The sequence below is a fragment of the Leucopleurus acutus genome (assembly GCF_964270905.1).
Source record: "Leucopleurus acutus genome assembly, chromosome: 1".
Classification (NCBI taxonomy): Eukaryota; Metazoa; Chordata; class Mammalia; order Artiodactyla; family Delphinidae; genus Leucopleurus; species Leucopleurus acutus.
Window position 1 is genome coordinate 5061405 of NC_139142.1, and position 26985 is coordinate 5088389.

The 26985-nt window shown below is 57.3% G+C and overlaps 1 protein-coding gene across 3 annotated transcripts; it reads right to left on the reverse strand.

Annotated features, from left to right (window-relative positions):
• Nucleotides 1-754: 754 nt before the first annotated feature.
• On the reverse strand, nucleotides 755-25371 carry HHIPL1 (HHIP like 1). 3 transcript variants are annotated; one of them, XM_082849273.1, is made up of 10 exons: nucleotides 25077-25371; nucleotides 17637-18283; nucleotides 14726-14869; nucleotides 12025-12353; nucleotides 11573-11699; nucleotides 9440-9585; nucleotides 6136-6217; nucleotides 4625-4718; nucleotides 3625-3707; nucleotides 912-1303 (listed from the first exon to the last, which is right to left on the reverse strand). In XM_082849273.1, exons 1-10 carry the CDS (start codon nucleotides 25356-25358, stop codon nucleotides 1012-1014), a joined length of 2226 nt encoding a protein of 741 aa, XP_082705399.1. In that variant the 5' UTR covers nucleotides 25359-25371; the 3' UTR covers nucleotides 912-1011. The 3 variants fall into 3 exon arrangements, with proteins under 3 accessions (XP_082705398.1, XP_082705399.1, XP_082705400.1); XM_082849272.1 differs by lacking the exon at nucleotides 4625-4718 and having other exon boundaries at nucleotides 755-1303; XM_082849274.1 differs by lacking the exons at nucleotides 912-1303; nucleotides 3625-3707; nucleotides 4625-4718 and adding an exon at nucleotides 5202-5310.
• Between the last annotated feature and the right edge of the window lie 1614 nt (nucleotides 25372-26985).

Here is a 26985-nt window from a genome sequence, read left to right on the forward strand (position 1 = left end):
GTGGAGAGATCTGAAGCCTCACCAGCGACCGTGGTGCTTGGAGTGGCCGGGTCCAGCGTGATGCTGAGGCCCAGAAGGCTCCTCCCGGAAGTCATCCAGTAATCCCTGCCAGCCCACCCCGGCACTCGCTTCCTCCCGGGCAGCCTGACCCTCGCTGGGACAGCCACAGCCCAGGGGTCACCCTGGACCCATCAGTCCGATGACTTGCCTTGGCCCTACTAGATGCCTTCGTGTTCTCTTCAGCAACTCTGACTGCCAGGCCACCGGTCCACGCCCTTTGGGCCACGTTCCTCAAGCCGTGCTCCAGCTGGTCTGGGGCCTTCCACTCCCCACCGTGGGCAGGGCAGGCCTGGTCCCCTCCCTCCACCCACCGGCTGTGCCTCTGTTAGTGCAGTGAGGTCATGTCTGCCCTTGAAGGGGCAGCTGCCCTCAGGGCTCAGGGTTCTACCAGACTGTGCTCCTGCGGCTGCTTGAGATGCTTAGAGGCGAGCAAAGAACACCTCAGGCTGCACCCACACACCCAAGGGGCCACACGGATCCCAACACATACTGCGGCTGCGGGGTTTCAAAGACATGTGGGCAGGAACACACAAAGAACACGCGTGCACTGCACGCACCACAGGACAGCATTACAGATGGGCCACCCCCAGGCCACCCCCCGCGTTCCCCCCACCCTCAGACTCGGGCGCACGCACCAGGCGCGCACAGGTTGGACGGGCTCTGGACGCACAATGGATAGCCCGGCTGGCCAGACAGACGATGCTCGCCTACAGATCGGGGTTCTCGCGGCTGCACACGACGCCGGCGTCCTCCTGGTGGTCGCAGTTGTGGGAACCCAGGCCGGCGTGCGCGCACTCCAGTAGGTTGCGTTCACTGCCTGTGCAGCGCACGTCGTCCAGCAGGATGGGCAGCGTGTGGCCCTCGCCGAACTCAGCACGCTTGGTGGCCCGCACGGTGTACGCGAAGCCCAGCTGGCGGCACACGACGGCAGCGCCCTTGGTGTCCCAGGCGTCATCGCACACGGTGCCCCAACGTCCACCCGCGAACACCTCCACGCGCCCGCGGCCTGGACTCAGGCCCGGGGGCCGCACCAGGCGCACGGCGCCATTCGAGGGCTCGGGGACCGCGGTGCCCAGCCGTCCCCGCCGCCGCCCGCCGCCCCGACGGCGCCCGGGCCGCGGGGTGGGTCGTGCCGGCCGCAGGGTGGGCGCAAGTGGAGGGGTCGTGGGGCGGCTGCGGCGGGGAGCCTTGGTGGGCGCGGGCGCCCTGGGCCGCGGGGTGCTCTCCATCCTCCGGATGAACTCTGCGCAGAGGAAGAGCCTGTGTTCGGAAGGGCCCCGGCCGCCCCAGCCCAGCCCACGCGACCCCACCCCACCCCGGCTCTTCACCCCAGAATGCAGACCCCAGGGAAAGATGTCCCGTTCTGCCCTCTACTCAGACCCTGAGGATGAGGTGCCCCAAGCGTGCTTCTCGGGTCACCCTGGCCCCACAAGGTGCCCACCTGGAGCCGATGCCAGGTGCTTCTGCAGCCGTTCTGCACACACTTGCTGGCAGGTGCTTCGTGCCTCCGCTGCTGGGCCTCTCCCCACCCCCATCCCTCCTCCCCTTCTGGGAGGCCCCTGTCTGGCAGGGGAAGGACTCTCACACTGTAAATTCCTAAGCGCAGTGGCAGGGAAGGAGTGTCTGGGAGAGCTTCTCAGAGCAAATGACACTTTCTGGCTCCAATCTCTGGTTTAAGGGTGAGGAAGCTGAGGACGGCTGATGGGGGTGGGGGGCGGGGAACTACAGTGGGTGGAGGGCAGGCCAGCAGGATGGGAACCCGGGGCCCCTCTGCTCAGGTGAAGCCCCCCCCCCCCAGGCTCCCAAGGCTGCTGGTCCCCCTGCCCATCACAGGGGGGGCTGGTCAGGAGCTCTCTAGGTGCGGGGCTGTGGTCCACACTGACCCCTGCCCACTGACCCCTCCACGGGGACCTGGACTCATTAGGTGTCGGGGAGCTGTGGTGGGTGATTCCCTTTGTCCCTGCAGGATGTGGCCCTCACGCTTGGCCCAGGTCAGCCATAGGGCTAAACGTCACTCCATGTCAGACACTCTGCCAGGTACTGCCTCCCTCAGGGGAGGTGGAAACCCCAAACTGCTCAGTTACTATGGGCAGGGATCCCGGGGCCACCGGCCCATCTCACTTGGAAACCCACTGAGACAGGGGCTGAGAAAGGGCCTGGATACAAGACCAGGTGCAGGCCGGGGCCAGAACATGAGCCAGACGCTCCCCCAACCTGCACCCTGGCCCCCACTCCACCCGCAGGGAGGGACTTCCAGCTCCCAGGGCTCCTGCTTCTCCTGCTTCCTTCACTGCCTAGGCTGCCCTTCCCCGGCCTCTGCAATGCACTTTCCTCTCCATCCAGGCTCAACCCTCAGCCTCCAGGACCTTCCCAACCCACCCCCTCCACCCCCAGCTCTGCACTGCTCTGGGTCCCCATGGTGCCCAGCACAACTTCTGTCACAGGGCCTGGGACACTAAATGACCCCTCTGTTTGCCCCAGCCAGGACTGGGCCTCGTCTGACTTCTTCTGTGGCCCCAGCATCCAGCACACAGCGGGTAACTAACAGAAATGCAGAAACTGCTGAATGAGTGAATGGAAAACTCTGCCAAGGCCCCAAACCAACTGCAGCTGGAAGTGAATTCCCCAAACAGCCAGCTTCCCCAGCCTTCCTCTTCCGGGTGGGGCACCCCTTCCTCAGGGCCGGGTACCCCCCCACCCACCCAACCTCCCCCTCTTCCTGCCCCCCACCCCAGTCTGCCAGCTGGAGACCTGCTGGGCACACTCAGCCCACTGAAGTATTTCCTTTGGCCCACAGGGCGGTTTTGAAAATTGTGACCTAGTTGCCAATATTTTCAAATCGGGAGATTATATAATAACAACCTGAGAAGGCAGGGACCATATCTGCTCACTCAGCATTATAGCCCCAGTGTGAAGCACATGTATGTGGTGGGTGGGTGGATGGATGGATGGATGGATGGATGGATGGATGGACGGTCTGCTTGTCCTGAGAACTGGAAGATCTGACAACACTGGGGCACTCTCTGTTCCCACCTAGCTTGGACCCAGTGGAACAGCCCTCTCCTCGGGCCATACCCTCTTCAGATGGCCCAGATCCCATGGGTGGTCACTGTGGCTTTGCCTGGCCCTCGGCCCATGAGGATTTGTACCCCTCTCTCCCCACCAAGCTCATCAAAACAGAACCTTCGTATAGCAGACCCAGCCCAAACGCTCCCCTAGGCGCCCTTGCACCTAGAATAACTCATTCCAATCTTGAGATATACCCTCTTTCTCTGTCCCTCCCAAGAACTCTGAGTGAACCTTGCCTGGGACCAGCTATCTCTCCCTTTGCCATGCTCGTCGTGAGGCCTGCAGCCCCTTGGAGCCTCCCACCGTGGCCTGGGACTGGCAGACACTGTGTGAGTGGAAGGAGGTTTAAGCAGCTCCACCCACTCCTAGTAGCTCCTGTGCACGGGGCCCAGTGCTGGGCATGGGGGCCAAGGAAGGGCATCCACACCCGGAAGAGGGGCAGCGGGTGTGGGTGGCAGGAACTCCCGCCGTGTCCCCACCTTGGCGGACACTTACTTTCCTTGGGCACGAAGTGGACGAGGCGGCCCCGGACCTTCACGTGGGCAGCTTGGATCTGACACTTGCCGGGTGGTGCCCGTCTGCAGACACACAAGAGGTCATGAGCCGCACCCTGGGAGCCCGCCCCGAGCATGTCCCCCCCGACATCACCTGCCCCCGGCAGCCAGGAAGGAAGGGAAAGGGCCGGTGTGCATTCAGGCCTGGGCACGTGTGCGTGGTAACAACAGTGACCACTTACGGAGCAGTGACCCTGCTGGTCCACGCCTCCCAGACCCCGAGAGTCCAACCCCAGGACAGGACCCCCCTATAACAGCCTGCCAAGTGCCCGCTCAGCCTCTGCCTGCAGAGCAGGAGGGCCACTTCTAATTCTCAGCATGAAGTGTCCTTGGGATGTGATCAAATGTCACAGTCCTTCTCCCCAGCCTGCCGGTCCAGCTCCTGTAACTGTCACCACAGCCCCATTCCTGCACTTTACCCTGGTCCCCATTCCCCACAGCCTCTGAGGAGGGTTTCTCTCTGCCCCTCTGGTTCTGGGATTTCTGGTGATACAGAATCAAAGGGAAAGGTTAAGTCGATCTAAAGAATGAAGTGGGGAGAGAGAGAAAGCCTCGGGGCTGGCAGCAGAGCTGAGGGCTCTGGGGGCCTTGGAATGTGAGGTTGGAGAGGGCTGGGAGAGAAAAGAGCCTGAGAAGGGTTGCCAGGGCTATGAATTGGGTCTCCTTGGACAACTCTGAGGGGCACAAGTAAGGAATGGAATCCCATTTTAATGAGCTTCTGGCCGTTGATCTGTGAGTCTTTGAATGGGACCGACCCTATTCTGGGACCAACCCACGTGGGTCCAAGACTTCAATGGGTCCCAAGAGCACGAGGGGGAAGCCCAAGGGCTGAAGCAGCCACGTGACCTGGGGTGGCTTTCAGACAGCCCTGGCAAGAGAGGGAAACCGAGCAGGGACGTGGGCCATTCCCCCCAGAGGTTGAAACACAGCCCAGCTCACACCCTTCTCCAAGCTGCAGAAAGTGTGGGTTTTCCGGCTGCTTTGAACTCCACATAATAGCCACATGCTTCAGACGGACCCAGCTGAGTTTTGTTCCTTAAGGAAATTACATAAAAATTTTTGTCTTGCCAAAGAGTAGGAGATACACCAAAAAATGCCACAGTGTTTATGTTTGGGCGGCAACGGATGACCCCACCCTACCCCCTCTGCTTCCCATTTCTTCATTTTCCAAATGTTCTGGAACGGCGCCCCTCTTCAATATGTTGTGGATGCACAAAATTACATGGATTCCAAAAGAGAAAAATGAAAAAAGGGATGAGAAGGGTCACGGAGGGAGGGAGGGAACGGGGGTCTAGCCTGTTGCTGGCTCCTCCCACCCACGAGACCTTGAGCAGAAATCCCTAAGCCTCGGGTTCCCTCTGTTGCGCGGGGGGGGGGCCATGAGCCCAGAAGGATGCGGCACAGACTAAAGGAAACAGTGGGTCTCAGGCAGCATCTGGCATGAATTAGGTGATATTTCCTTAGAGAAGCACTCTTTTTTCAAAAACTGGAAATAACCTAAATGTCCAAGGGACGGATCAGGCAATCACGGTGCAGCGACTCAACAGAAAATTACGCCGCCATCAGAAAGGAGCCTTCTGAGGGTAATGTTGCAACGTGGAAATGTTTATACAAAATAAGGATAGACCTACGAAGAAAAATGCAAAGTTTGCGTGTGCTGCTCCACAATGACATAAATCCAAAGAGGGCCGAGACCTCGGGGAGAGGAAAGGAGCAAGTGCTCATGTTTTTCTTGATAAGTAGTTCTGTCAGTAATTAATAGCTTTGTGCTTTCAACAGAAAAGTGTGGTAAACAAGGAATGTCTGAGAAGCTGTCACAGACTAGAAGAAGCTAACAGGACATGATGACTAAAGGCAATGTGGGATTCTGTATGCGATCCCGGAGAAGAGGACACTAGGGAAAAACTAGAGACATCCTTTTGTTTTTAAAGTATGGAGTTACCTCAATTAAAAAAAAAAAAGTGTGACATTTAATGAATAGTAATGTACCAATATTGGTTCATTAATTGTGACAAATGTACCATGATAATGTAAGACGTTAATAATAGGGAAAACTGGGTGAGGGGTATATGGGAAACTGTACTATCTTTGCAACTTGTCTGTAAATCTAAAACTGTTCTAAAATTTTAAAAAAAGAATTAAAAAAATGTGATTGTGGGGCCCATATTTATGGGTCCCCACTGGTATCTTTGGCGCCCTCTTAGCATGAATAGAACTGGACTTTGAGGCTGGCAGATCGGTTTTGAATCCAAGATCTGCCCCTCACCAGCAGTATGAACTTAGCTAGTCACTTCCCCTCTCCAGGCCTCAGTTTTCTCATCTGAAAAATGGGCGTATTAACTACAACCACCTTAAGGAGTGGTAGAGAGGGGAAATGAGGTAATGGAGGGGAGGGCTCCTGGCAGACCATAGGAGCTGAGGCCATGATGGGCGTGAGGTGGGGGGGACTCACCTGGAGGGGTCGATCACTTTGTAGACAACCCCACGTGCCACTGTGGCACTTGGCACCCCCGTTGACATGAAGTACAGCTCCCCTTGGACAAGAAAAGAGGCAAGAAGTGAGAACACTGCCTGGAATACCATCCCAGCCAGCCCCACTGCCCCACCTCAGTTCTGAGGTGCACCCCAACCTCAGTGAGCCAGGAGGGGAGATGCTGCAGGTCAGTGTAACTCTCCAGTCCCCAGAACTGGAAACTGAGGCTGAGAAAGGCATCCAGATGTGCCCAGGGGCCTCTGCAGCACAGCCTCCCGGGCTGCCGGCTGCTCTGCCCGGACCCTCCCAGGCTCTGACCTCTGGACTCTTGTCTCCTCCCTGGTGACCCAGCCCCACCTCTGGTCCCTGCCTGGGTTTCATGCCCAGGATCACACACCTCTGAGCACCAACGGAGGTCCACAGCCCCGCTGCCCACTGGCTGCTTACTGATGACGCAGCCTCCTCATCCCCACAATGGGCCTGCCTCATAGGGCTGTTGTGAGGATGAAAAGAGCATAGAGGAGATGCTCCATCAGTATGAACTATTATTGCTGCTGCTATTGTCATCGTTGCCCAGGGTCCAGGTCCTGCCAGTCCTTGGGGACACAGTCTCTCTCCACTGACCAGCAGGCACCTCCCAGGCAAGTAGCAGGGGCAGAAGAGTTCGTGCTTCGGGAACCTCTAGTGTGAATCCCAGCCCCTGCACTTGGCCCCACGTGAGCTCCAGCAGCTCCGGGACAGCCCCAGCAGAGCCTCTGTTTGTAGAAATGGAATTATGAGCACCTGGTGCCACGGATGCTCTCAGGGAAATTGAGCTTTCTGCTCTCTCCCACCCCCATCCTGCCCCCTGGCCCTTGTTGCCAGAGGTACCCATGCCCAGGAATTAAGCTTCATTATTCTCAGCTTCCAGATGAGAAAACAGAGGCTCAGAGAGGTCAAGTGACTTGCCCAAAGTCACGCAACTGGTGAACGGTTAAGCAGGACTGGAACTCAGAAGCACCTGCTGTCCCCAAGCCCACGCTAATGTAGGAGACGTGGTAGCTGGGAGGCCCAGACACAGGCCACATGTGGCTCGTTATGATGGTTCAGCCATGCTAATACCTTCTGTCCTTGTAAGAGGCAATGGAGAGCCCTCCCAAGGATGGGGGTGGGGGTGGTTTCCCCAAGGAGAGGCCAATACAGACAGTGAGAAGGGAGCTTGAAGGAAAGTATGTCCCTGGTGACTGGTGCAGTCAGGGAGGGCTGCATGAGGGAGGTGTTTGAGAATCAAGGCCCAGGAAACCTGGGGAATTCTGGAAGGGGAAGACACTTGAGAGGTGACCTGTGCAACTGGGGTAGACCAGCTGTGGTGGGGAGCTGGGGGCTGGGGAGGGCAGGATGCTGAGTGGTCAATGGCCCCTGACCTCCCTCCAGGAGCACCAGCCCTGCCTTGGTGGGTGGTGGGAGCGTGGCCGGTGGGAGTGGGGCGGGGGGGTGTCAAGTTGGTGGGGGGAGGAATAGGCCCACAAGGTGTGATGCACCCTGTGGGAGGGAGCAGGGCCCCTGGCAAGCAGGCCCCTGCTGGAGAGTCCATAGGCACAGCTATGAATTTGCATGTGGCTTTGAGCCTTACTTCCCTTTCTGGGCTCCTGTCTGGAGAGAGGCCCTTGGGAGCGGCCACGGTGCCCTCCCTGGCTGTGCAGCCCTCCTTGACCCTATGCTCCAGGCGCTGGAGCAACTCGGAGCTCCCCGCACATGCTGCTCCCTTGGCCTGGGTGCCCTTCTCCATTGTCTGCCTTTGCCTGACCAAGCTTGTGCTTGAGGTCCTGCTCTGGGAGGCCTCCAGGGGCCAGGCTATGTCCAGTGCCCCCCACCCCACGACCAGGCAGGAAAAGTCAGTCTCAGTTTCCCCATCTGTAAGGTGACAGCGTTGGACCGGGTGCACCCCAAGGCCCCATCCAGCCTTAATCTGCGGGAAGCCCCCAACCCCGTGCATGGGCGGGGAGCCCCCATGGCACTACTAAGCCCTGCCCAGGGCCACACTACCCTCCTGGTGTCTGCGGTATGGACTGTCCCTGGAGGACACTGGGCCAGCAGAGGTCCTTGTTTTGCAATTTGCACGTGTCAGAAGATCATGCAGAGAGGCAGAGGCCAGAGGGAGCTGGGAGACGTTTGCTGGCTTCAGACCCCCAGGTCTCTGTGCCTTCTGGGGCCACCTGCCCAACTCACCAACATGCTACCCCTGGGCTGTCTGTCTTTGAGGGGCCTCCTCCTGGCTGTCCATCCCTTGGTGTCACTCAGAGGGCTGAGGAAGGGCCCCCTGGGAACTGGGCCTTCCAGGCCCTCCTCTGGGTGTGGGCTCTGGAGGCGGAGGAGGGTGGGGGGAGGGCATCCCCCCCTTTCCAAAACATGTTAACTCCCTAATGACCGAAAGAAATGGCTTTCAAGGGCCCAGTGGGCTCAGGGAGGGTGGTGGGGTCTGAGGCTGCCCTTTTGAAAATTTAGACTCTGACGGGTATCGGTTCAACAAAGGTTTCCCAGACTCAGGCCTGGGGGCTCTGGGCACTGGGCCCTGCAGGGGACACCTCTCGAAAGGCCCCTGGAAAGGCGTTGCTTAGTAACCTGGCCAAGCATCCACCAGGCCCCACTGGGGGCCCCTCAGCTTTTGTCCAGGGACAATCCGGGGCCAAGGACAAAGGCGGGATCCAGCCTCCATGGTCCTTCTTCCTCTCCCCTCCCCCTCTGCTCCTTGCATTGAAAGCACAAGTGCCTGAATGGGGGACCCACTAACAGGCAAGAAAGCGGTGCCCACCACTTTCTGAAGACAACGCGGCTTCATTTATAGGCCCTGATACATTTGCCATCAGGAACCCAGGGAGCTGGAGGTCCCCAGAGAGGCACTCTTCCCCCACCTGCCTGCATTTCCACCATCACAGATCCTTTCCTGGTCCCATAACTGCCCTGGACTCTTACCTGTGGGGTCACGCTATCCCTCCTGGCAAGCCTGCCCAGGGTGAGAGTTGGGGAAAGGGAAGGATGGGGACCCCTGCTCCCATCTTCCAGATAAGGAAATGGAAGCTCAGATGAGTGAGAACTGACACCGAAGCAAGGCTCAAGCCCTCTGAACACGTCACTCTCCAGCCAGAAGGTGATTTCAGGCCTGAGATGCCATCCCTCGAATCCCAGGCCAGAAGGACCCCTGGGGTGGGACACAGTCCCAGGCATCGGCGGCCAGAAGGACCCCTGGGGTGGGGCACAGTCCCAGGCATCGGCAGCCTGGATGGAGAGCCTCAGGAGCGCTCACCGGCCTCGTCCTCCGCGAAGGAGATGATGTGTGGATAGTAGTTGTTGATGAGGCCCGGGAACGCACAGGTCTGGCCACGGCCCATGCAGATCTCGTTGTACCGCCACTGGCCTGTCCCCAGGTTCTCTCGGAGGGACATCAGACGCCTGCGAAGGAGGACGGCCTGTGGGGTCATGCCTGGCAGGGTGCCCGAGGGAAGCCCACCCACCAATCCATCCATCCAATCATCTATTATCCATGCAACCAGGACCATACATAACTTGCAGGGTCCAGCGCAAAGTGAGCATTCAGGGCCCCTTGTTCAAAAAGTACTAAAAATTTCAAGACAGTAACAGCAGAGCATTAAACCAAGCGTGGGCACTTCAGAGACGGAGCCCCGGGTAAGCACACAGCCCGCACATCCATGAAGCCGGACTCAGGTGCAGGCTTTACTGAACACCTGCTACGTACCAGGAGAAGCACAGGGGTGAACAAGACCAGCTTGGTTCCTGCCCCCTCAGCTCAACCCCACCTGCTGACCAGCAGGAGGCAGTCAGGAGCTGACTTCCAGTTCAGAAGCCTCCAAGGCTGGTGCCCAGGAGTTTCCACATACTCTGGAGCTGCCTCCACTTCGGAGCGTGAAATGGAGAATTTGGCATCTTCAGAAAATGTTGATCTCGTCCCTTACTCCCTTCTATGCCTGTCAATCACCTATTGATACTTTCAGGCCCTGCTCAGTCATCCCCTCCTCTGGGAAGCCCTCCTGACTGCCCCTGTGCTGGGCTTCCCCAGCACTGCTCACAGGCTCTCTGAGGCTGGACTCGAGTGGACCGAGTGTGGGTCTGTCTCCCCGACTTGGGTATGAGGTACTCGCCAACTCTGTTGCTTTGGCCCTGGCACAAAGCCTGACCCAGCAGAGGGGTTTGGGAAGTGTTGGCAAAATTCATTGAATTTCTGTGTTCAGGTGGCTTGGGCACTCCTGGGAGACGGCAGAAGGGAAAAAGGAGAATCGGGGTAAAAAAAAGGGGTTTCATCTAGACCCATTTTCCAGATGAGATAACCGAGTCCCAGAGGGAGACCCTAAGCTGGGAGAAGGACCCAGCAACCAGAGGCCCAGGTCAGGGTTCTCTGTCAGCTCCAGCTGTCGATGCACTGGCCACAAAGCCACCCTAGGTCAGCAGCCTGGAGGAGGTAAGAGTTCTGCCATCCTCGGGCTTCCTTATTTCCTCTCCCAAGACACCCAGTTCAGCTGCCCTTACATGGAGAGGCTAGGGTGGGAATAATTAAGAACTGGTGGTCCAGTGGTTAGAATTCCACGCTTCCACTACAGGAAGCCCGGGTTCAATCCCTGGTCAGGGAACTAAGATCCTACAAGCTGCACGGTATGGCAAAAAACCAAACACACAAACAAAAAATTCATTTCACAGGAGGCTGGAAGGGTCCTCAGGTAACCAACAGATCCTTCCACCTTATTAAACAAGCAAAAAAAAAACACAGAAATTGAGCACATTCTAGACTCTAAGTGCTGTATGTGTATGAACAGGTCTCAGACAACCCTAGTAAGCAGGTACTATGATCATTTTGCAGGTGAGGAAACTGAAGCACAGAGTGGTGAAGTAAACCGGCTCAAGGTCACATGGCTAACAAGCGTGCCAGGCTTTGAACACAGGCCATCTCAGCTGTACTTTTAAACATCATGCCAGGTGTGTAACTTCCCTGGGCCTCTCTGGTCCTCAGTTTTCCCCCTCTATACAGCAGGAGAACGAGATGGTCCTGAGTCTCCGTAAGCTCCCCTGGGGAGAGAGTCTGACCCACAGCAGGCTTGGGAGGTATGTTCTACCCCCTCTGAAACCTGTTTGGGGTGTGACTCATCCCAACCCCTCTCCCAGACACACACACACACACCCTCTAGGGGCTCAGTGGGTGGAGGCAACACTGCCATAAAGCATGGCTCCACGGGTCCCACGGGCAGACCCCAGCTGGAGCCCCAGCTCCCCTCTCTCCAGCAGGGTGACCTCTCTGGCCTGTTGGCGCAACGGCAGGTCCTGGCTCACAGGAGCCAGATGGCCCCGGGGCTGTCAAGGGTGTTGTACATTCCCCCACCTTTCACCTCTGCAGTCCCTGCCCCCTCAGAAATGTTGTTAGGCCACTTACCCGCTCATGAAGTCTCCGAAAATGTAGAGGCCGTTCAGGTTCGGGTACTCGCAGCCCCGGTACACGTAGCCCCCAGTGACCGACTTGCCCAGTTTGTGCGGATAGGCGAAAATCGGCAGCACATCATCTGCAGAGGCCGGAGAAGCTGGGTGAGTCTGCGGCCGGTTCCCAACAAGGCTTCTTGGGTGGTCCTGAGTCTTGCGGGGTGGGGGTGGGGAGGAGGGAGGGGATGGGGGGAGGTTCCCGAGAGGGCCCCAGACAGTCAACCAGAAAGGGTGGTGTTTCAAGTTTGTAAAGCGGGGGGAGGGCATGGGTTTGCGCGGGCAAGGAAGTCCCGGTCGGGGGCGCGGTTGGCCACGGAGGGAGGCGCGGGCGCACAGCCGTGGAGTGGAGGGCAGATCCGGGGAGACAGATTCTCGAGGGCGCGGGGGTAGGGGGCGGGGGGCGGTCACCGAGGGAGGTGTTGGCACACAGCTTGCGGTCGTAGCACTCAAAGCCCTCGCGGGCGCGCCAGCCGTAGTTGCGGCCGCGCTCCACCAGGTCCACCTCCTCGAACTTGTTCTGGCCCACGTCGCCGCAGAAGAGGCGCCCGCGGCCCGCGCCCGACGCCGGGTCGCCGCGGTCGAAGGAGCAGCGCCACATGTTGCGCACCCCGAGGGCGTAGACCTCTGGCCGCGCGGCGGGGTCGCCCACGAATGGGTTGTCGGACGGGATGCGGTAGAGCGGGCCGCGCTCGTTGCGGTTCACGTCGATGCGCAGCACCTTGCCCAGCAGCGCCGACCTGCGGGCCGGGTGAGAGAAGGAGCCGGCTCGGGGTGTCCCCGCGCCAGGGGCTCGGGCAGCGCGGGGCAGGTGCGGGGATGGGTGTGCCGGGGCCCGGGGCCCACGGCCAACCCAGGTGCAAGGAGAGCCTCGGCTGTGCGGCCAGAGACCCCAGGTTCACGACCTCCTCAGCCACTTACCAGCTGGGTAACCTCATTCATTCATTCAACATTTATGGGGCACCTTACCAAGTCCCAGGCCCTGTCCTAAGTATTGGGCATACGTACCATCTATTGCTTTGTTTCATCCTCACAACGAATCTTTTAGGTAGGTGGGTGCTATTGTGATCCCCTTTTTACAGATGGGGCAGCTGAGCTCAGAAAGGGCATAAAACATTCCCAGGAAATGATAGGACTGGGATCCAGCCTAGGCAGCCTGGCTGCAGAAATCCAAGCTCTTTACCACACTTTCTAATCTCCCCGGACCTTGGTGTCGTCCACTGTGATATTAGGTGGTCCCTCTCTTTCCTGCCTACTCACAGGGCTGTGCTACAGGGTGCAAATCATACCAGAAAAATTATTTCTATTTACAGCTTTCTTCCAGCACCTAGCACAGTGACTGGCACGTAGCAGGTGCTCATGAAGTGTTTGCTGAGTGAATGAATGAACACCTGCAATCAAAGTCAAGTGCCCCATACAAGAGTACAGGCCAGGGCAGAGAGACGAGAGAGAGAGCACCTCAGATCTTAGCAGGAAACGGGAGGCTGGGGTACTCGCCATCTCTCTCATACACCCCCAGTGCCATCGCAGCATGTCAGAGAGCCAAACAGGCCTCAGAAGCGGTTTAATTCACCCCACACTCCACACACCACCCTGATCTCAAAGATGAGGGGGACAACTTGCCAGGTCCCTCAGGCAGCTCTGGACCGGAAGCGAGGCCACTCGTCGGCACTGTGCAACATCAACTTCTGGAGCCCTTGGAGCGAGGAGACCTCAGGATGTGCCCTCCAGAGCCACGCAGAACGGGGTGCAGCCCTAACCTCCATGCAGCCACTGGGGGTGAGCGGCTTTTGGGTCTCATTCATCGCATAACAAAAGTGACACATGATGGAGCCTGTAACATGCTTAAAGATGTACGCCCTCTTCATCTGTGATTTTTTGATGCGCTTACTTACTGCGTGGTTTTCCCCAGCTGTTAGCATTTTGTTGCACTCCCTTTGGCTTGCTTTTCAAGGCAGGACTGGCTGGTCCGCCCATTTGATGCAACTGTGTACCCCATCATTCTCACATAGCATCAGCACCCAAGCTTTTCCCTCCTCATTAAAGGTACCTCACAAGTATTCTCTTTCATGATGATAAAACGCTCTCCCCCAGTAGATGTCCCACAGTTAATCCCCTATTGCGGACTTCTAGGTTTTGCCCCAGTGAGTTCCTCTCATACGCTCCAGTCTGCTCACCACCAAGCTACAGATTACTCCCCGGAGCCCATACGCCACGCACCAAGCTTTGATACATAAGTGGGCAAAACTCATAACAGCAAAGTAATGTTTTAAGTCCTGTCCAATTATCCACAAATCCTTAATTTCTATTTTCTCAACTTCATCTCTAAATACATCCCAAACATGAGAACGCTGCAATGATTCTTACACTGTCACATATGAAAGCACAAGTCACAAATTGGGAGCACTTTAATTACTGTAATCAACGGCATACTCGCTATTTTTACTTTCTGGGCTGAGGAAGGTTTTGTGATTTTGACTAAAAGAATGGAGGAGGCTGCCCTGAGACTCCTAGATATCCTCATCTATATGCACTAGGTGTGTGTGTGTGTGTGTGTGTGTGTGTGTGTGTGTGTGTGTGTGTGTGTAAGGAGGGGAATGGTGGCAGGCCATCTACTCAAGTCCAGAAGTGAGGAACTGAAAGCAAGACTATGCTTCAATTTCTGGGCCATCTTGGGTGACCCTTGGGGCAGAAAACCCACATGCCCATCCACACAGCCCTGCCCCAACCAGCCCACACTCCCCATTAGGTCTGAAAAACACCCTTTTCCTTCCTCTGGCTCCAGCAGGGCTGGGCAGACTTCAGAGAAAATCTGATCTTCCCAGAGGCTCTGTGATGTCACCTCTCAGGTACCCATGACAACGTGATCACCTTTATTCTTCATGACTAGATAATGATGATGATGATTATTCCCTCCATGGGGATTCTTCTTCTCTAACTGATGAGAGGAAGTGACTGGGTTCCCCAGCTAGCTAGCTGCAGACTGAGCTGGGGTCCAAAGCCCTTTCTACTACCCTACACTTCGTGGCTGAGGAAGTAACTCCCCCTCCAGGATAGTATGTAAACTAGGAGTATGTAAAACAACCCACCAGCCAACCAAATCAGAACATACTTGTTTTGGGCATTTCCAAACTTTCCAAAGGGGTCTCCAGCCATCCCGCCATCTCCAGTAAAGATGTAGAGGTACCCATCATCCCCAAAGAGCAGCTGGCCCCCATTATGGTTCGAGGCTGGTTCTTCGATCTCCAGGATTATCCTAAAAGAAGATAAGCACCCCGCCCCCCCCAAAAAAAACCTCAGCCAAAACACAAAACAAGATCACAGCAATAAAACCTCCTGTCTCCTGGATGCGGTTTCATAGTTGGAAAGACTTTTCATATCCTTTATAGCAGGTGATTTTCATAAGGATCTGGCAGGCTGGGCAGGAGGAATAATTCACGCCATTGTGCCAATGAGAACCGAGAGGCTCAGAGAGGTTGAGCAACTTGCCCGAGGTCACACAGCCCGTAGATAGCAGGGGTGGGACTAGAACTCAGGACTTCTAGTTCTGGTCTAGCGCTTTTTCCACTCTCCCCACAGCTAGCACCTGCCCTGTTAGGATCAGGCGAAGCTGTTGACCCAATCACGGGCACAACTGGTTTCTTCGTCATCACAGCTACCCACACGCCAGCCACTTCAGCTGAGCACTTCTGACACACTCTCTCATTGATCATGTGCCGTAGCTTCTAAGGAGGTGGGCTGGATGGTGTGGGCTGTGCTCCATCACACTCATTCCTCAGCAACCTCCTTTCCTGCCAGGGCGGAACCTTCCACCATACTGCCAGCCAGCTGGCTTCCGCTTAGGGGCTTGCCAACGGAGGATGGAAGGCAAGGAGAAGGGAGGGGCCACATTTCCCTGGTTTCTGGTGCTGCCTCCAGAAGGGGTGGTTGCAGGAAGGGCAACAGTGGCTGGCAAATATGGACTCCTGGGTTTCCACCCAGACATCTGGGTGCCAGGAGGGGCAAAACTCAGAAGCACAAAGATGCTTGTGCCTTTTCTTCCTCTAGCTTCTCACAGGAACTCATCTTTAGGTAACCTGACCATCCCCTTTTCCTTCTCCATCCCTCCCGATCCCTTTGTAGCAACTCCTTGTACTAAATTCCCTCTGATCGAAATGCTGAGGCTGGTTTAGGTTTTCCAGGATTGGTGACTGACTTGCCAAGCCCGTATTAATAAAGATGAGAAACCCGAGATACAGAAATGTCAAGCAACTTGAACCCAGGACTTTGGACCTTCAGAGCCAAGACCAGAAGCCTTTCTATTGTGAGGCCAACACACACGACTTGGTAAGTCATACACAACCCCAAACTCCAGGTCCTCCATGGAGAGGACAGCTCAGACTGTCGGTCATCCATCTCCCATTGGGGTCTCAGCCCTGAGAAGAGAGACTGACAGCTGACTCAGGCAAGGATGATCACTCCCTCCTGGTTCTGCCCTGAGCCAGCTGTGACTACTTCTGCCCCTGCAAGAGTCAATTACTTGGCTTGTACTAGTGAGGTCCCCATAGAGCCTTTGCTGAACCCTAACTCTGCAATATATTCATCTGTTTATTTTGTGTTCCATCTTCAGTCTTCATCAGGAATCAATATTTAAAAGTCACCATTGAAGACACATCCGCTCTGTCCCTCTCTCTCCCCTCTGTGAGATCCATGTGATAAACTTGGCCTCTCTTGGAGAACTGGTTGTGCAGCCTCATATAAGGTAATGAGAATTACGTTTTCTCCTTTTGCCCTGGCTGCCGGGAAGCTCACAGGCAAAATCTACATTAGACCTCACATTAGCCAGCATATTTAACTCCTTCTTTTTATAAGTTCAATGTCAAGAGTTTACAATTTTATTGAATGCATCATGTGCTATTATTTGTCTATTTGCCCTCAGATCAGTCCTGGTCCTCCCCTTACATGCTCCTCTACTTCAGGGGGCCAGCTCCTGAAAACTACATTTCCCATGCTCCTCCGCACTGTGGCCTCCAGCTAGGTTCAGCCAGTGGAAGGCATTAGCCAGAGACTGGAGGGCGGAGAGTGGGGAGTAGCAGGTGGAGAGGCAGCGGTATTTCTCTCTCTCTCTCTCTCTGTTTCAGGCAGTGTCTTGGCAGTCCCTGACTCCAGCTGGCTTCAGCTCCCCCCACCCAGGTCCACCATGGTTCTAGCTTCCACCAAGTGGCCCCAGCTCAGGGGCTCCAGTAACCCCACTTCTCACAGCCCAAGAGACGGAGGCAGCTCCCTCCAGTTGTTAAGCCCAGAGTTGCCTCCCTTCTTCTCCAGGTTGCTCTTTCATCATTTCCAACACCCGAGGAACTAATTCCCAGTATCAAATTCTGCCTATTTGAGTTACCTGGTACAGGATTTATTTTCCCATTGGAGACAGATTATGTATGCCCTTCTTGCCAGTCTAGGTCAAACCTGTTTTGAAAACAGTTGGGGCATAACTAATACCCAGAGAGCAGGCTGGGTGTTGAGAGGAGCAGAGGCCTGGAGGCAAGGAACAGATAAAGCTGTTGGGGGAGGGTGGGGAGGAGAGCAATCTGCCTGGGGGGCAGAAGGTCCAGGTGAGGAATAGGAGGTGGGGCCAGGTGAGACTGGGGCCTTGGGGCCATAGTGCCCTGGTAGGAGCAGTGGGTTGGGCCTGGGAGGGAGGCAGACAGACCAGGGTTCCAGCTCTGACACTTCCTAGCTGTGTGACCTAACAGTCCCATCACCTCTCTGAGCCTCCACTTCTTGTAAAATGGGGCTGTATGAGAACCAAATGAAAGGCACCATCTAAAGTACCTGATCCAGGAGTTGGACATGAGCCGGTGATGTCTGTTTGGCAACTACGCCTCCCCTGACCCCAGAACAGGGGGTTCGGCCCCCTCACCAAGCGTGACATTCAAAATATTTCACAACTCCTGGGGGGCGCAACTCCAATTGGCCATGTGTGGTCACGCCAGGGCTCATCCACGCTCGCAGCCCCGCCCCTCCCGCCTGGGCTCCCGGGGAACCACCTCTCCGAGTCGTGGTCCACAGCGTTCATGTCATCCTCTGAGACCCTGAACTCGCTGATGCGTATCCACTCGTGGAAGCCCACACCCACTGAGTAGTAGACGTAGAGCTTGCCATTGTGCCGGAAGCGGGGGTGGAAGGCGAGGCCCAGGAAGCCCCGCTCGTCGCCCTCCCAGGGCGAGGTGAGCACGGCCCGGCTGATGTTCAGGAAGGGCTTCTCCAGCCGCGAGCGGTCAGGCAGGTAGACCCAGACCAGCCCCAGCTGCTCGGCCACGAAGAAGCGGTGGGAGCCGTCCTGGGCGTGGACCATGGCCACGGGGTTGCGCAGCCCATTGGCCACCTCCTCCAGACATAGCTGCAGGCAGCCCATGGCGTCGGCCACCACACGGCCCAGGTTGGAGTTGAGGTTCTCATTGACCAGCAGGTACGGGAAGCAGTAGTCCGTGTCGTCCAGGGACAGGTAGCGGCAGAACTTGGCACGGTTGCCCTCCAGCGTCCAGAGCTCGCGGTCGGGCGACAGGTGGCGGAAGAGGCCCCGGCACGACTGCCACAGGTCCAGGCAGTAGTCCTCGCAGAGCCCGGGCACGGTCCTCAGGGGCGTGGACGGATCCTCTGCGTCGTAGAGGTGGGCCGCATACGGCGAGCATTCCTGCACAGACAGGGACGGCTCAGGGATGCTCTGGGGTGGTCTTAGCAGCTATGTGACCTCAGGCAGGTCATCCCATCTCCTAGAACCTCAGTCTGCTGATCTGTAAAATGGGAGGACGCCATCTGTCCATTACCACCAACTGTCTCAACCACAGCAGCAGCTACACAGGGCCTGTATCTCCTTGCCTTCATTCCTTCTCTCTCACCTGATGCTTCTGTTAGAATAACCACACTATTACTACTACTACTAACATTAGCATCAGGAGCTAATCTTAAGGACCTACTGTGTGCCAGAAAGGATCTGAGGCCTTTTTATACACTTTCTCTTTTAATATGCTGCCTCTGCCCTATGCCTCCATGATTCACTCCACTTTTTAAATTTTTAAAATTAATTAACTTTTTTGGCCACGCCATATGGCACGCAGGATATTAGTTCCCCGACCAGGGATCGAACCTGCATCTCTTGCATTGGAAGCATGGATTCTTAACCACTGGACCACCAGGGAATTCCCTCACTGCACTTTTTTTAGATCCCTACTCAAGGGGCACCTCCAGGAAGTCTTCCCTGACCGCCCAGCCATCAGCTCCATTCCCTCCTGGCCTCTGACTCGGCTTAAAAAACAAAAGAACAAAATCTTAACATTCCCTGATATTATTACAAAATCAGTGTGTTTACATGTTTATTGTCTGCCTTCCTCAGAACCTAAATTCCACGAGGGCAGGAATGTTGCCTGTCTTGGGCACTGCCGTATTCCAGAGCCTGAGACCATGTCCAGCACATAGGAGGCCCACAGTGAACACCTAGGGAGTGTGCTGAGCACTGACCCACCCTGACCAGCCCTTAACAGGGAATAAGGGCTCCTCCCTCCATTATTCATTTAATCATCACAAGGGCCCATGAAGGGGGGGCTTCCCTGGTGGCGCAGTGGTTAAGAATCCTCCTGCCAATGCAGGACACATGGGTTCGAGCCCTGGTCCGGGAAGATCCCACATGCTGCGGAGCAACGAAGCCCGTGCGCCACAACTACCGAGCCTGCGCTCTAGAGCCTGCGAGCCACAACTACTGAGGTCCGCGCGCCTAGAGCCGGAGCTCTGCAACAAGAGAAGCCACTGCAATGAGAAGCCCACGCGCCGCAACGAAGAGTAGCCCCCGCTTGGCATAACTAGAGAAAGCCACGCGCAGCAACAAAGACCCAGTGCAGCCAAAAATAAATAATAAATTAATTAATTAATTGAAAAAAAAAAAAAGAGCCCATGAGGGTGAGAGTGCTACAGGTGGGGAGACCCAGGTGTGGGCCCTCCAGTGTCACCCAGCGCCATCGGTCAACATGGAGGATCTGGGTTTGGTCTCAGGCCAACCTCATCCTCCCAGCACCGGGGAGGCTGGTGCATGTGCACGTGTGAGTGTGTTGATTACGCACATGCCCACATGTCCCCCTGACCACCGGGACCCCCTTCCTCCATCCCTTAGTCACCTTGGGCTCAGCCCCTCCCAGGCAGGGCCCTGCGGCTGTCCTCTGCTGCCAGAGCTGTTGTTCTGTGACACAAATGAATCAGGAACCCCCCCAGCCCCGGGCACCTCTTCAGACCTTCTTGACCTCACTGGTCCTGGGGTCTAACGTCACAGGGCAAAACCCAGCAGCCGTGGCTCACCCCTCACCTCCCACCGAGGGCATCCCCATTGATGAGACGCTTGGGACCCTACTCATCTCCCACGTGGGCCCCAGCCGGAATGTGGGGGAGTTAATGCCTGATGTGACAGACCTTTGGCCCCTGGGAAAAGGGAGCTTACAGATAACCTGCTCCGCCTTCCTCCCCCCAGTCCCCGCCCCAGGACAGTCCTGATTCACAGTTTGTGTGGTTTTCTTGGAACCCCAGTCTTGCCAATTCAAGCAGCAGTCACGTTTGGCAGCAGCCGACTCGCAACTGCATTCCTGACCGGGCTCTCCCTCTGCCCCTTGCCACGTCTGCTTACAGCGTCCTCTCACCATAATAAGGGAAAGAGCCATGAGCTTTGCCCCGGGTTCTGCTTTCTGGGAACCCAGGCAGTGGCAACAAATGTGACCAGGCCTCTCCCAGCTTCAGGCTCCAGTGCCCACCACCTGAGAGCTGAGCGCTGAGAGCCCCCCAGAGCAGAGGCCTCAGCACCCCAGGGACTCCCTCGGCTAGAGCCTCTGACCTGAGCATATGTAACTGTTATGAGTCCGGTACCCCCCGCCCACCCCCTGCGTGAGCTCACCAGGCCAAGGCCCGGTCTGACTCAAGCCTGGGCCCCCGAGGCATCAGGGGATGCTCTTCCCACAGCAGGGGAGGCGCAGACAGGCACACGCTCCGCCCTCACAGGCAGGGCCAGGCTGGGTTCCAACAGGAGGCCCTCAGGGGCAGAGGGTGGCAGGCTGCCCTCCTGACCGTGTTCTCAGGCTCCTGGCCAGGGGCCGTACCCTCCCTTTACACGACTGGGGCTTTTAGTCACACCACGGCCTGTCCTCCTGGCCCAACTACTGCTACTGTGGGGCTGAGGGCCACTTGGTGACGTGCTTGTGTTTCTGGTCAGTACTGCCCAGGCCCAGACAGGGAAAGCGTTTCCACATGTTCCGGACAGCCAGGCCCTGGCCTCTGTGCAGTGCCGCCTCTCCCACGGTTCCCCTGGGGCCTCTTGTGAGTGCAGCTAGCAGCCGTGGGTGGACCAGGGAGGGTCTGTGTGCGCACACGCCTCATTTAGTCATTGCGAGGTAGGGTCATTGTGATTTCTACTGTACAGATGAGAACCTGAGGCTTCAAGAAGGCCAGGTGCCAAAAAGTGGCCAAGCCGAGGCTCAGACCCGGGCCCCACGATGCCCAGACCAGGGCTTTTCTCAGATTACTCAGCAGAGTTTCATTCAACAAGCGTTTACTGGGTACCGACTCTGTGCCAGGCACTGTCCTCGGCTCCAGAGACACAGTGGGGAGCAAAACAGACTTCTGAAAGCCAATCTGAAAGCCTCCACTCATCCAAACCCCACCCAGAACTAGAGATGGAGCAGGGAGGGCCTCCAGGGAGCCAGGCTGGAATTTCAGCATCCATGCGTCAAACCCACTGGGTCCGGCCAACCCTTACTCATGACCCATGCACTCTTACTTACACACAATACAAACCTGGTGCCCAGGCCTGAGTAGTCCAGAGCAGGAAATGACAAGAGGGTGCAGCGGTCGCTGCTCACAAGGAGTTCAGTCGGCAACTAGCCTCACGGTTGTCAGTGAGGGGGAGGCAGCAGAAAACCCATGGAAAACCAACCCAGTATGACATTGCTTAGCTGTCTGGGCCTTTCAGCACAGGGGCAAACAGCCTGCCCACATTATTGCCCCGAGGTTGCCAATGTGCCGTCACTGACACTCATGACCCATGGTCCTGAGTCCCGAAGGCTTCTTATGTCCACCGTCTGCTCTCGAGGTGGACCAAGTCTATTGTTTTTTGGTTCCACCATGCAGCTTGCAGGATCTGAGTTCCCCGACCAGGGATTGAACCCGGGCCCTCAGCAGTGAAAATGCTGAGTCCTATCACTGGACCGCCAGGGAATTCCCCAGGAAGACTGAGTCTTTGTACACAATATTCTCTTATAGGACGTTCCCTCCTCGCCCACTTCTGCATCTGGCAAACTCCTATTCATGACTCAAAGTGCAACTCAACAGTCTTCCCTTACACCTCTATTCTCTCAGGGCCCTGATCCCCCAGCCCCTGTGGATGATCCTACAGCTCTCTGTCCGTATCTCAGACACAGCACTCACCAAACTGTAATTCTGTAGCTTGCAGTGTGAGCTCTCCACTTCTGCTGTCTCCCCACTGCTCAGCTGGTCTGCTTGACTAGGACTTAATTACCTCTTTGTGTGTCCACCCCATAGGCTGTGAGACCGTCCAGGGCAGGGACCCCAGGGCCCAGTACATGGTGGGGCTTCAAGAAGGCAGGCAAAGTGATTAAGAGAGGGGTTTTGGAGTCAGAGCACACTGGAGACTGAGTCTACCATTCCCTGAATGACCTTGGGCAATTTCCTTAACCTCTCTGTGCCTATGTCTTCATCTATAAAAGGGGAAAAAATTCCAACCTCATAGAATCATTGGGAGGAATAAACTGAAATGATGCATGTGTTTGTTGAAATAATGCTCAGACAATATGGACTATCAAGAGGCAACTCAGTGTCCCCTCCTCCAGGAAGGCTTCCCTGACTTTTTCAGGGTAAGTGTGGCCTTTCTCACTATGGCTCCACAGTCACCCTTGGGAAGCCTTTTGGCCATTCTGGTAAGTGTCTGTGTGTCTGTCTCCTGAAATGAACAAGGGAACTTTTGAGACTGAGCTTGCTACTGGCCAACTGCCTCTGGGCCCAGCATCCAGCATAGGGCCAACTCCTAACAGGCTCCGAGGAAATGTCTGCCCAGTACCTGAGCCTGCAGAGCATGTTTTGCACAGACTTCTATCAGAAACCATGCTTTGATGATTTTAGGTACTTAAAGAGGCCATCTCAGTTACATGGGAAGTTCGCTATGTGGACTGGCTCCCATCAATCTGGGACCTGAGCTGCCATGTGTCACAAGTTGTCTCTTCTCCTCCTGATGACATAGGCATCAGATGGACGAGGGCAAAGCCCCAAGAAAGGGTCTGAAGGGGCCAGGAGGGACTACTGGCCTCTGGCTAAGGAGCCATCCTGGGCATCTATAGGAGTTGTGGGTGCCAGATAGGGGCAGGTTCGGGGGGGGACTTGGGCGTAGGCATGGTTTCATGGTCTCTCTCCCCATCTGGAGTCCAAGCAGATGTGGATCCCTGAATGCCGTCATTGACTGAAACTTGTAAATAAAGTACCTTGGCCGCCTCCCCTCGTGGAAATCAGGAGGTGCTGAATCCAGACGCAGCCTTGGCTTGCAGAGAATACCATCCCCCATCTAGCATTCTCCTTCCCTCCCTCCCACGAGGCCCTGGCAGGGAAACTGTGATGCAGCCTCGGGTGTACTCTCCAAGCTTGCTGCAGACAGGAGGTCACTCCCAGAAGCGCCTGGGGTGAGATGCTAGTGGCCCTTCTACCTCTGCTTGCTCAAGGCCAGGCCGTACTGGGAAGGTTCCCAAGGGGAGAGGGAGCCTCCTGCCAGGGGAGGGGTAGCAGGCCTGACCCTTCCCTTCTCCCTCCTCAGACCTGCACACCTTTGGGCCCTGCTGAGCCTGGCACATAGTAAATGCTCAATTAAAAAAAGTGGGGTGGATGCATGTACTCTGCTATGTGACCAGGGTGGGAAGACCAGAAGATCTGCCCCAGGAGTCCCCAGGCAGGTGAGCTAGGGGGACACCTGAACAGACCATTCCGGCTCCCCTGAGCTGCACAGTGTAGGTGCTCAGCAGACTCCGCCAAAGGACAGCTGCCCACCCCCTTGCATTCTGGAGCTCCCCAGGGTCTGTCTCCTTGTCTGCTCCCAGCCCCCCCTTATTTCTTACCCGGATGGCTCATTCACATGGCAACGATCGTGGTCCAAGTGCCACCACTGAGTTGTGTGACCACCAAGCAAGTCCCTGCCACTCTGGGCGTTCCCTGAATCAGCTTGTAGGCCCCACTCAGTCCCTGCTCAGGGCAGGGCAACCAGTGGGGACCAAGGAAGCACTAGAGAAACCCAGGCAGAATCGTCCACTGAGCCCTGAGTATGTGTCATTTAGTCTTCATGGCAACCCTGGGGGGGAAGCTAGGGTCACCCCTGTTGTAAACACGATGCAACTGAAGTGCAGTGATGACCTGCCCAGGGTCGCAAAGCCAGGAAGTGGCAGAGCCAGGATCGAACCCTAGTATGTCTGGATCTAAGCCAGCCCTCTCGCTCCTCCCATCAGCGCCTGCCCCTGCCAGCTGAAGGCTACGACTCTGTGCTGTGTGGGCAGGACCCCTCCACCCATGGGTCCTCCCACTGTCCAGCTGCGGGGCCAGGGCCAGCCTTAGGACTTCTCAGCCTCCACCCATTGCCGGCCAGGGCTTCTGCTCAGGCACTCCGGAATCAGGAAAACGAACAGCTAAGGCACAGTCTGGTGCGAGCAGAAGCGGGAACTCAGCCCCCACAGGGGCAGAGGGGTTTCACCAAAGGGATCTCACTGGGGTAGTCTTGGAGGATGAGAGTGCCTCTGCCTACGCCGGGTGGGAGTGCCATCCCGGGAAAAGGGCACAGCACAAACCAAGGTATGGTCTGGAATCACCTGAGACATCTCAGCACCGGGGGTCACCCAGGATCGAGCACCAGCGCATGTCAGGATCCCGGAGTACTGAGGGGCTGTCAGACAGCTCCTCCAGGTTGCGGGAAGGGCCCTCGCTGGGAGCAGTGTGCCCCAAACCCCGCGGCAAACCCAAGTCCAGCGCCTTGACCATGCCCTCTGCAGGGGTCTGCGGGTCCCATCTCCCCGGGGGGCAGCGCAGGGGCGCCCCGAGCGGGACAGAGGCTTCCCACCCTGGTACTCCGACAAGGGCAGGGCTCTCCAGGGCCGCGGCACTGGGGGTCTTTAGGCGGTGCCAGGGCAGAAGAGCCCCCCAAACTCTGAGGGAGTGATGACCTCATCAGGAGGGGAAACCGAGGCCCAGATAAAGCCCAAGTCACAAAGCTAATGATGGCAAAGCCCAGAGCCATCCCAGGATGCCCGAATCTCTGCCACGTGCCCAGTTACTCCTGCGGGGGTGGGGGTGGGGGCTCGGGTTACAAAGCCCGCCGCCCACCCTTGATCTTGTCCCAGTGGGGTTGCCAGAGCCGACCTCCCATCTAGGAACTAGGCCCCTGGCGCGCGCCCCGCGCGCCCGCTCACCTGGCACAGCAGGTCAAGCGCGTAGCCGGCGCACTCGGCCCAAATCGCGGCGTCCACGCGCGCCGCCAGGGCCCCGAAGCGCCGGGCCAGCGCCGCGTCGTGCTCGGGAGCGCAGCAGCCGAAGGCCGAGTACTGCGCGCAGAAGCGCAGCGGCTGCGGGGGCCGGAAGGGCGGCCTGAAGTCCAGGCACTGCGGGTGCGCCGCGGCGCCGAGCGCCCGCAGCGCCAGCAGCGCAAGCAGCGTCCAGACCCCGGTCCCGGCCCCGGCCCGCCGGCCCGCCATGCCGCCGCCCCGCTCCGCCCCGGCCCGGCCCGGCCCGCGGAGGAAGAGGCGGAGGGAGGGCACCCCCGGCCCAGTGCGGCCCACAAGTAGCCGCCGGCCGCGCCCTGAGCGCCCGCCCCTCGCCCCGCCAGCACCCTCCCGGGGCGCCCGCCCCGCAGGGCCTGGGGTTTGGAGACCTCCCCTGCTAGGAGGTCACCTCTGGTCGGGGACGTCCCGGCGGGACTGAAGGAAGAGGGGCGCGGTGCAAAACTCGGAACTCGTCGCAACCTCTGTTCCCGCCGTTGGGGCAGCCCTTTCCTCCTGGACCTGGAGTCTTTCCAGTTATAATGGCAGTGACCCGGCCTCCTGGGGCCTGGGTGTGGACTGTGTTTCCCGTTGCCGTCTGGGACGCAGCTGGCCCCCACCCCCGGCGCTTTTTAGCGCAGGACGTGCAGGAGCCCCCAGCAGAGGTTTGGACCCCTGGATTCCCAGTCCTACCTCTGACTGGGCCAGAGGAGGAACACGATGGAGCCAGTGGTTGGGAGTGCTCACAGAATCACTTAAAAATGGGACTGCAGCCGTGTAAAGGGCTGGTGGTGTTGCCCTGACACTCACAAGAAGTGAAACCTCGGCCCGGGGTGGGGAGGGAGGATGGGGCAGACTCTAGAATCCAACCTTGGCCCCCACCCCAGGCTTCTTCCCTTCCTGCCCTCCTGGGCCAGCAGATTCCCTGACAGCCTGGGACTGCAGGCCGGCCCCTCCCCACCCCCCACCCCCCGCCCACTCCTGTGTACCTCCTGGGTGGGCATCCAGTCCATCCTCCAGCTCCTGCCCCAGCTTCTGCCCTGCATCACGCACCTGGGTTATGGAACCAGCTTCCCCAGCAGCCCCAGGCCTCTCCTCCCTCCCCATCACCACCACTCCACAGAACCAGAGAGGTTTTTCTGAAAAGCAAATACCATGGGGTCCTTCCCCTGCTGAACCAGGTCTGAGGCCTCTCGGAGCCCAGGGCAGTGGTTTGCACACTCTTTGGAGCAAGCCAGCCCCCTAAGAATGGACCTCTGAGGCCCAGAGATTGTTACGGCCCCTACAAAACTCTAATTCAAGAAATTCTGGGATCACTCTTTGAGCAGCCCTGGTGTACAACACACAGAGCAGGCCGGGACTCAGCCTCAGCTCCTGCTGCTCAGACAGGACCCCCTATATGCACGCGCACGCGCACACACACACGGCCCCCCCCCCCAGAATCTCATGGCACCAAACCGCCCCCCACCCCTGGGCAATTTCCCAAGTGGACCTCAGCACTTGCTCCTCCCAGGAATGCCTTTCCCCATCTTCTCTGTCTGGCAAACTCCTACTTAGCCTTCATGGCCCCAACTCACAAACCCAGCCTGGGCAGGTCTCTTTGGGCTGCCCTGGGGAAGGGGATCTGTGTCTTTGTGCCACCCCTCATGGCAGGACTGGGGGTGGATTCGATTCTGCAGGACTGTGAGCTCCCTGAGTTCTGCGGCTTAGGCCCAAACAGGTGCCGTGTATGAGCCAGAGAGTACACAGAAGATCAAACATCTCTAAGTATTTAAAACAAGGGGAATTTAATGCAGAGAATTGATGGCCAAGAAGCCATACAGGGGACAGTGAGGCAACCTTG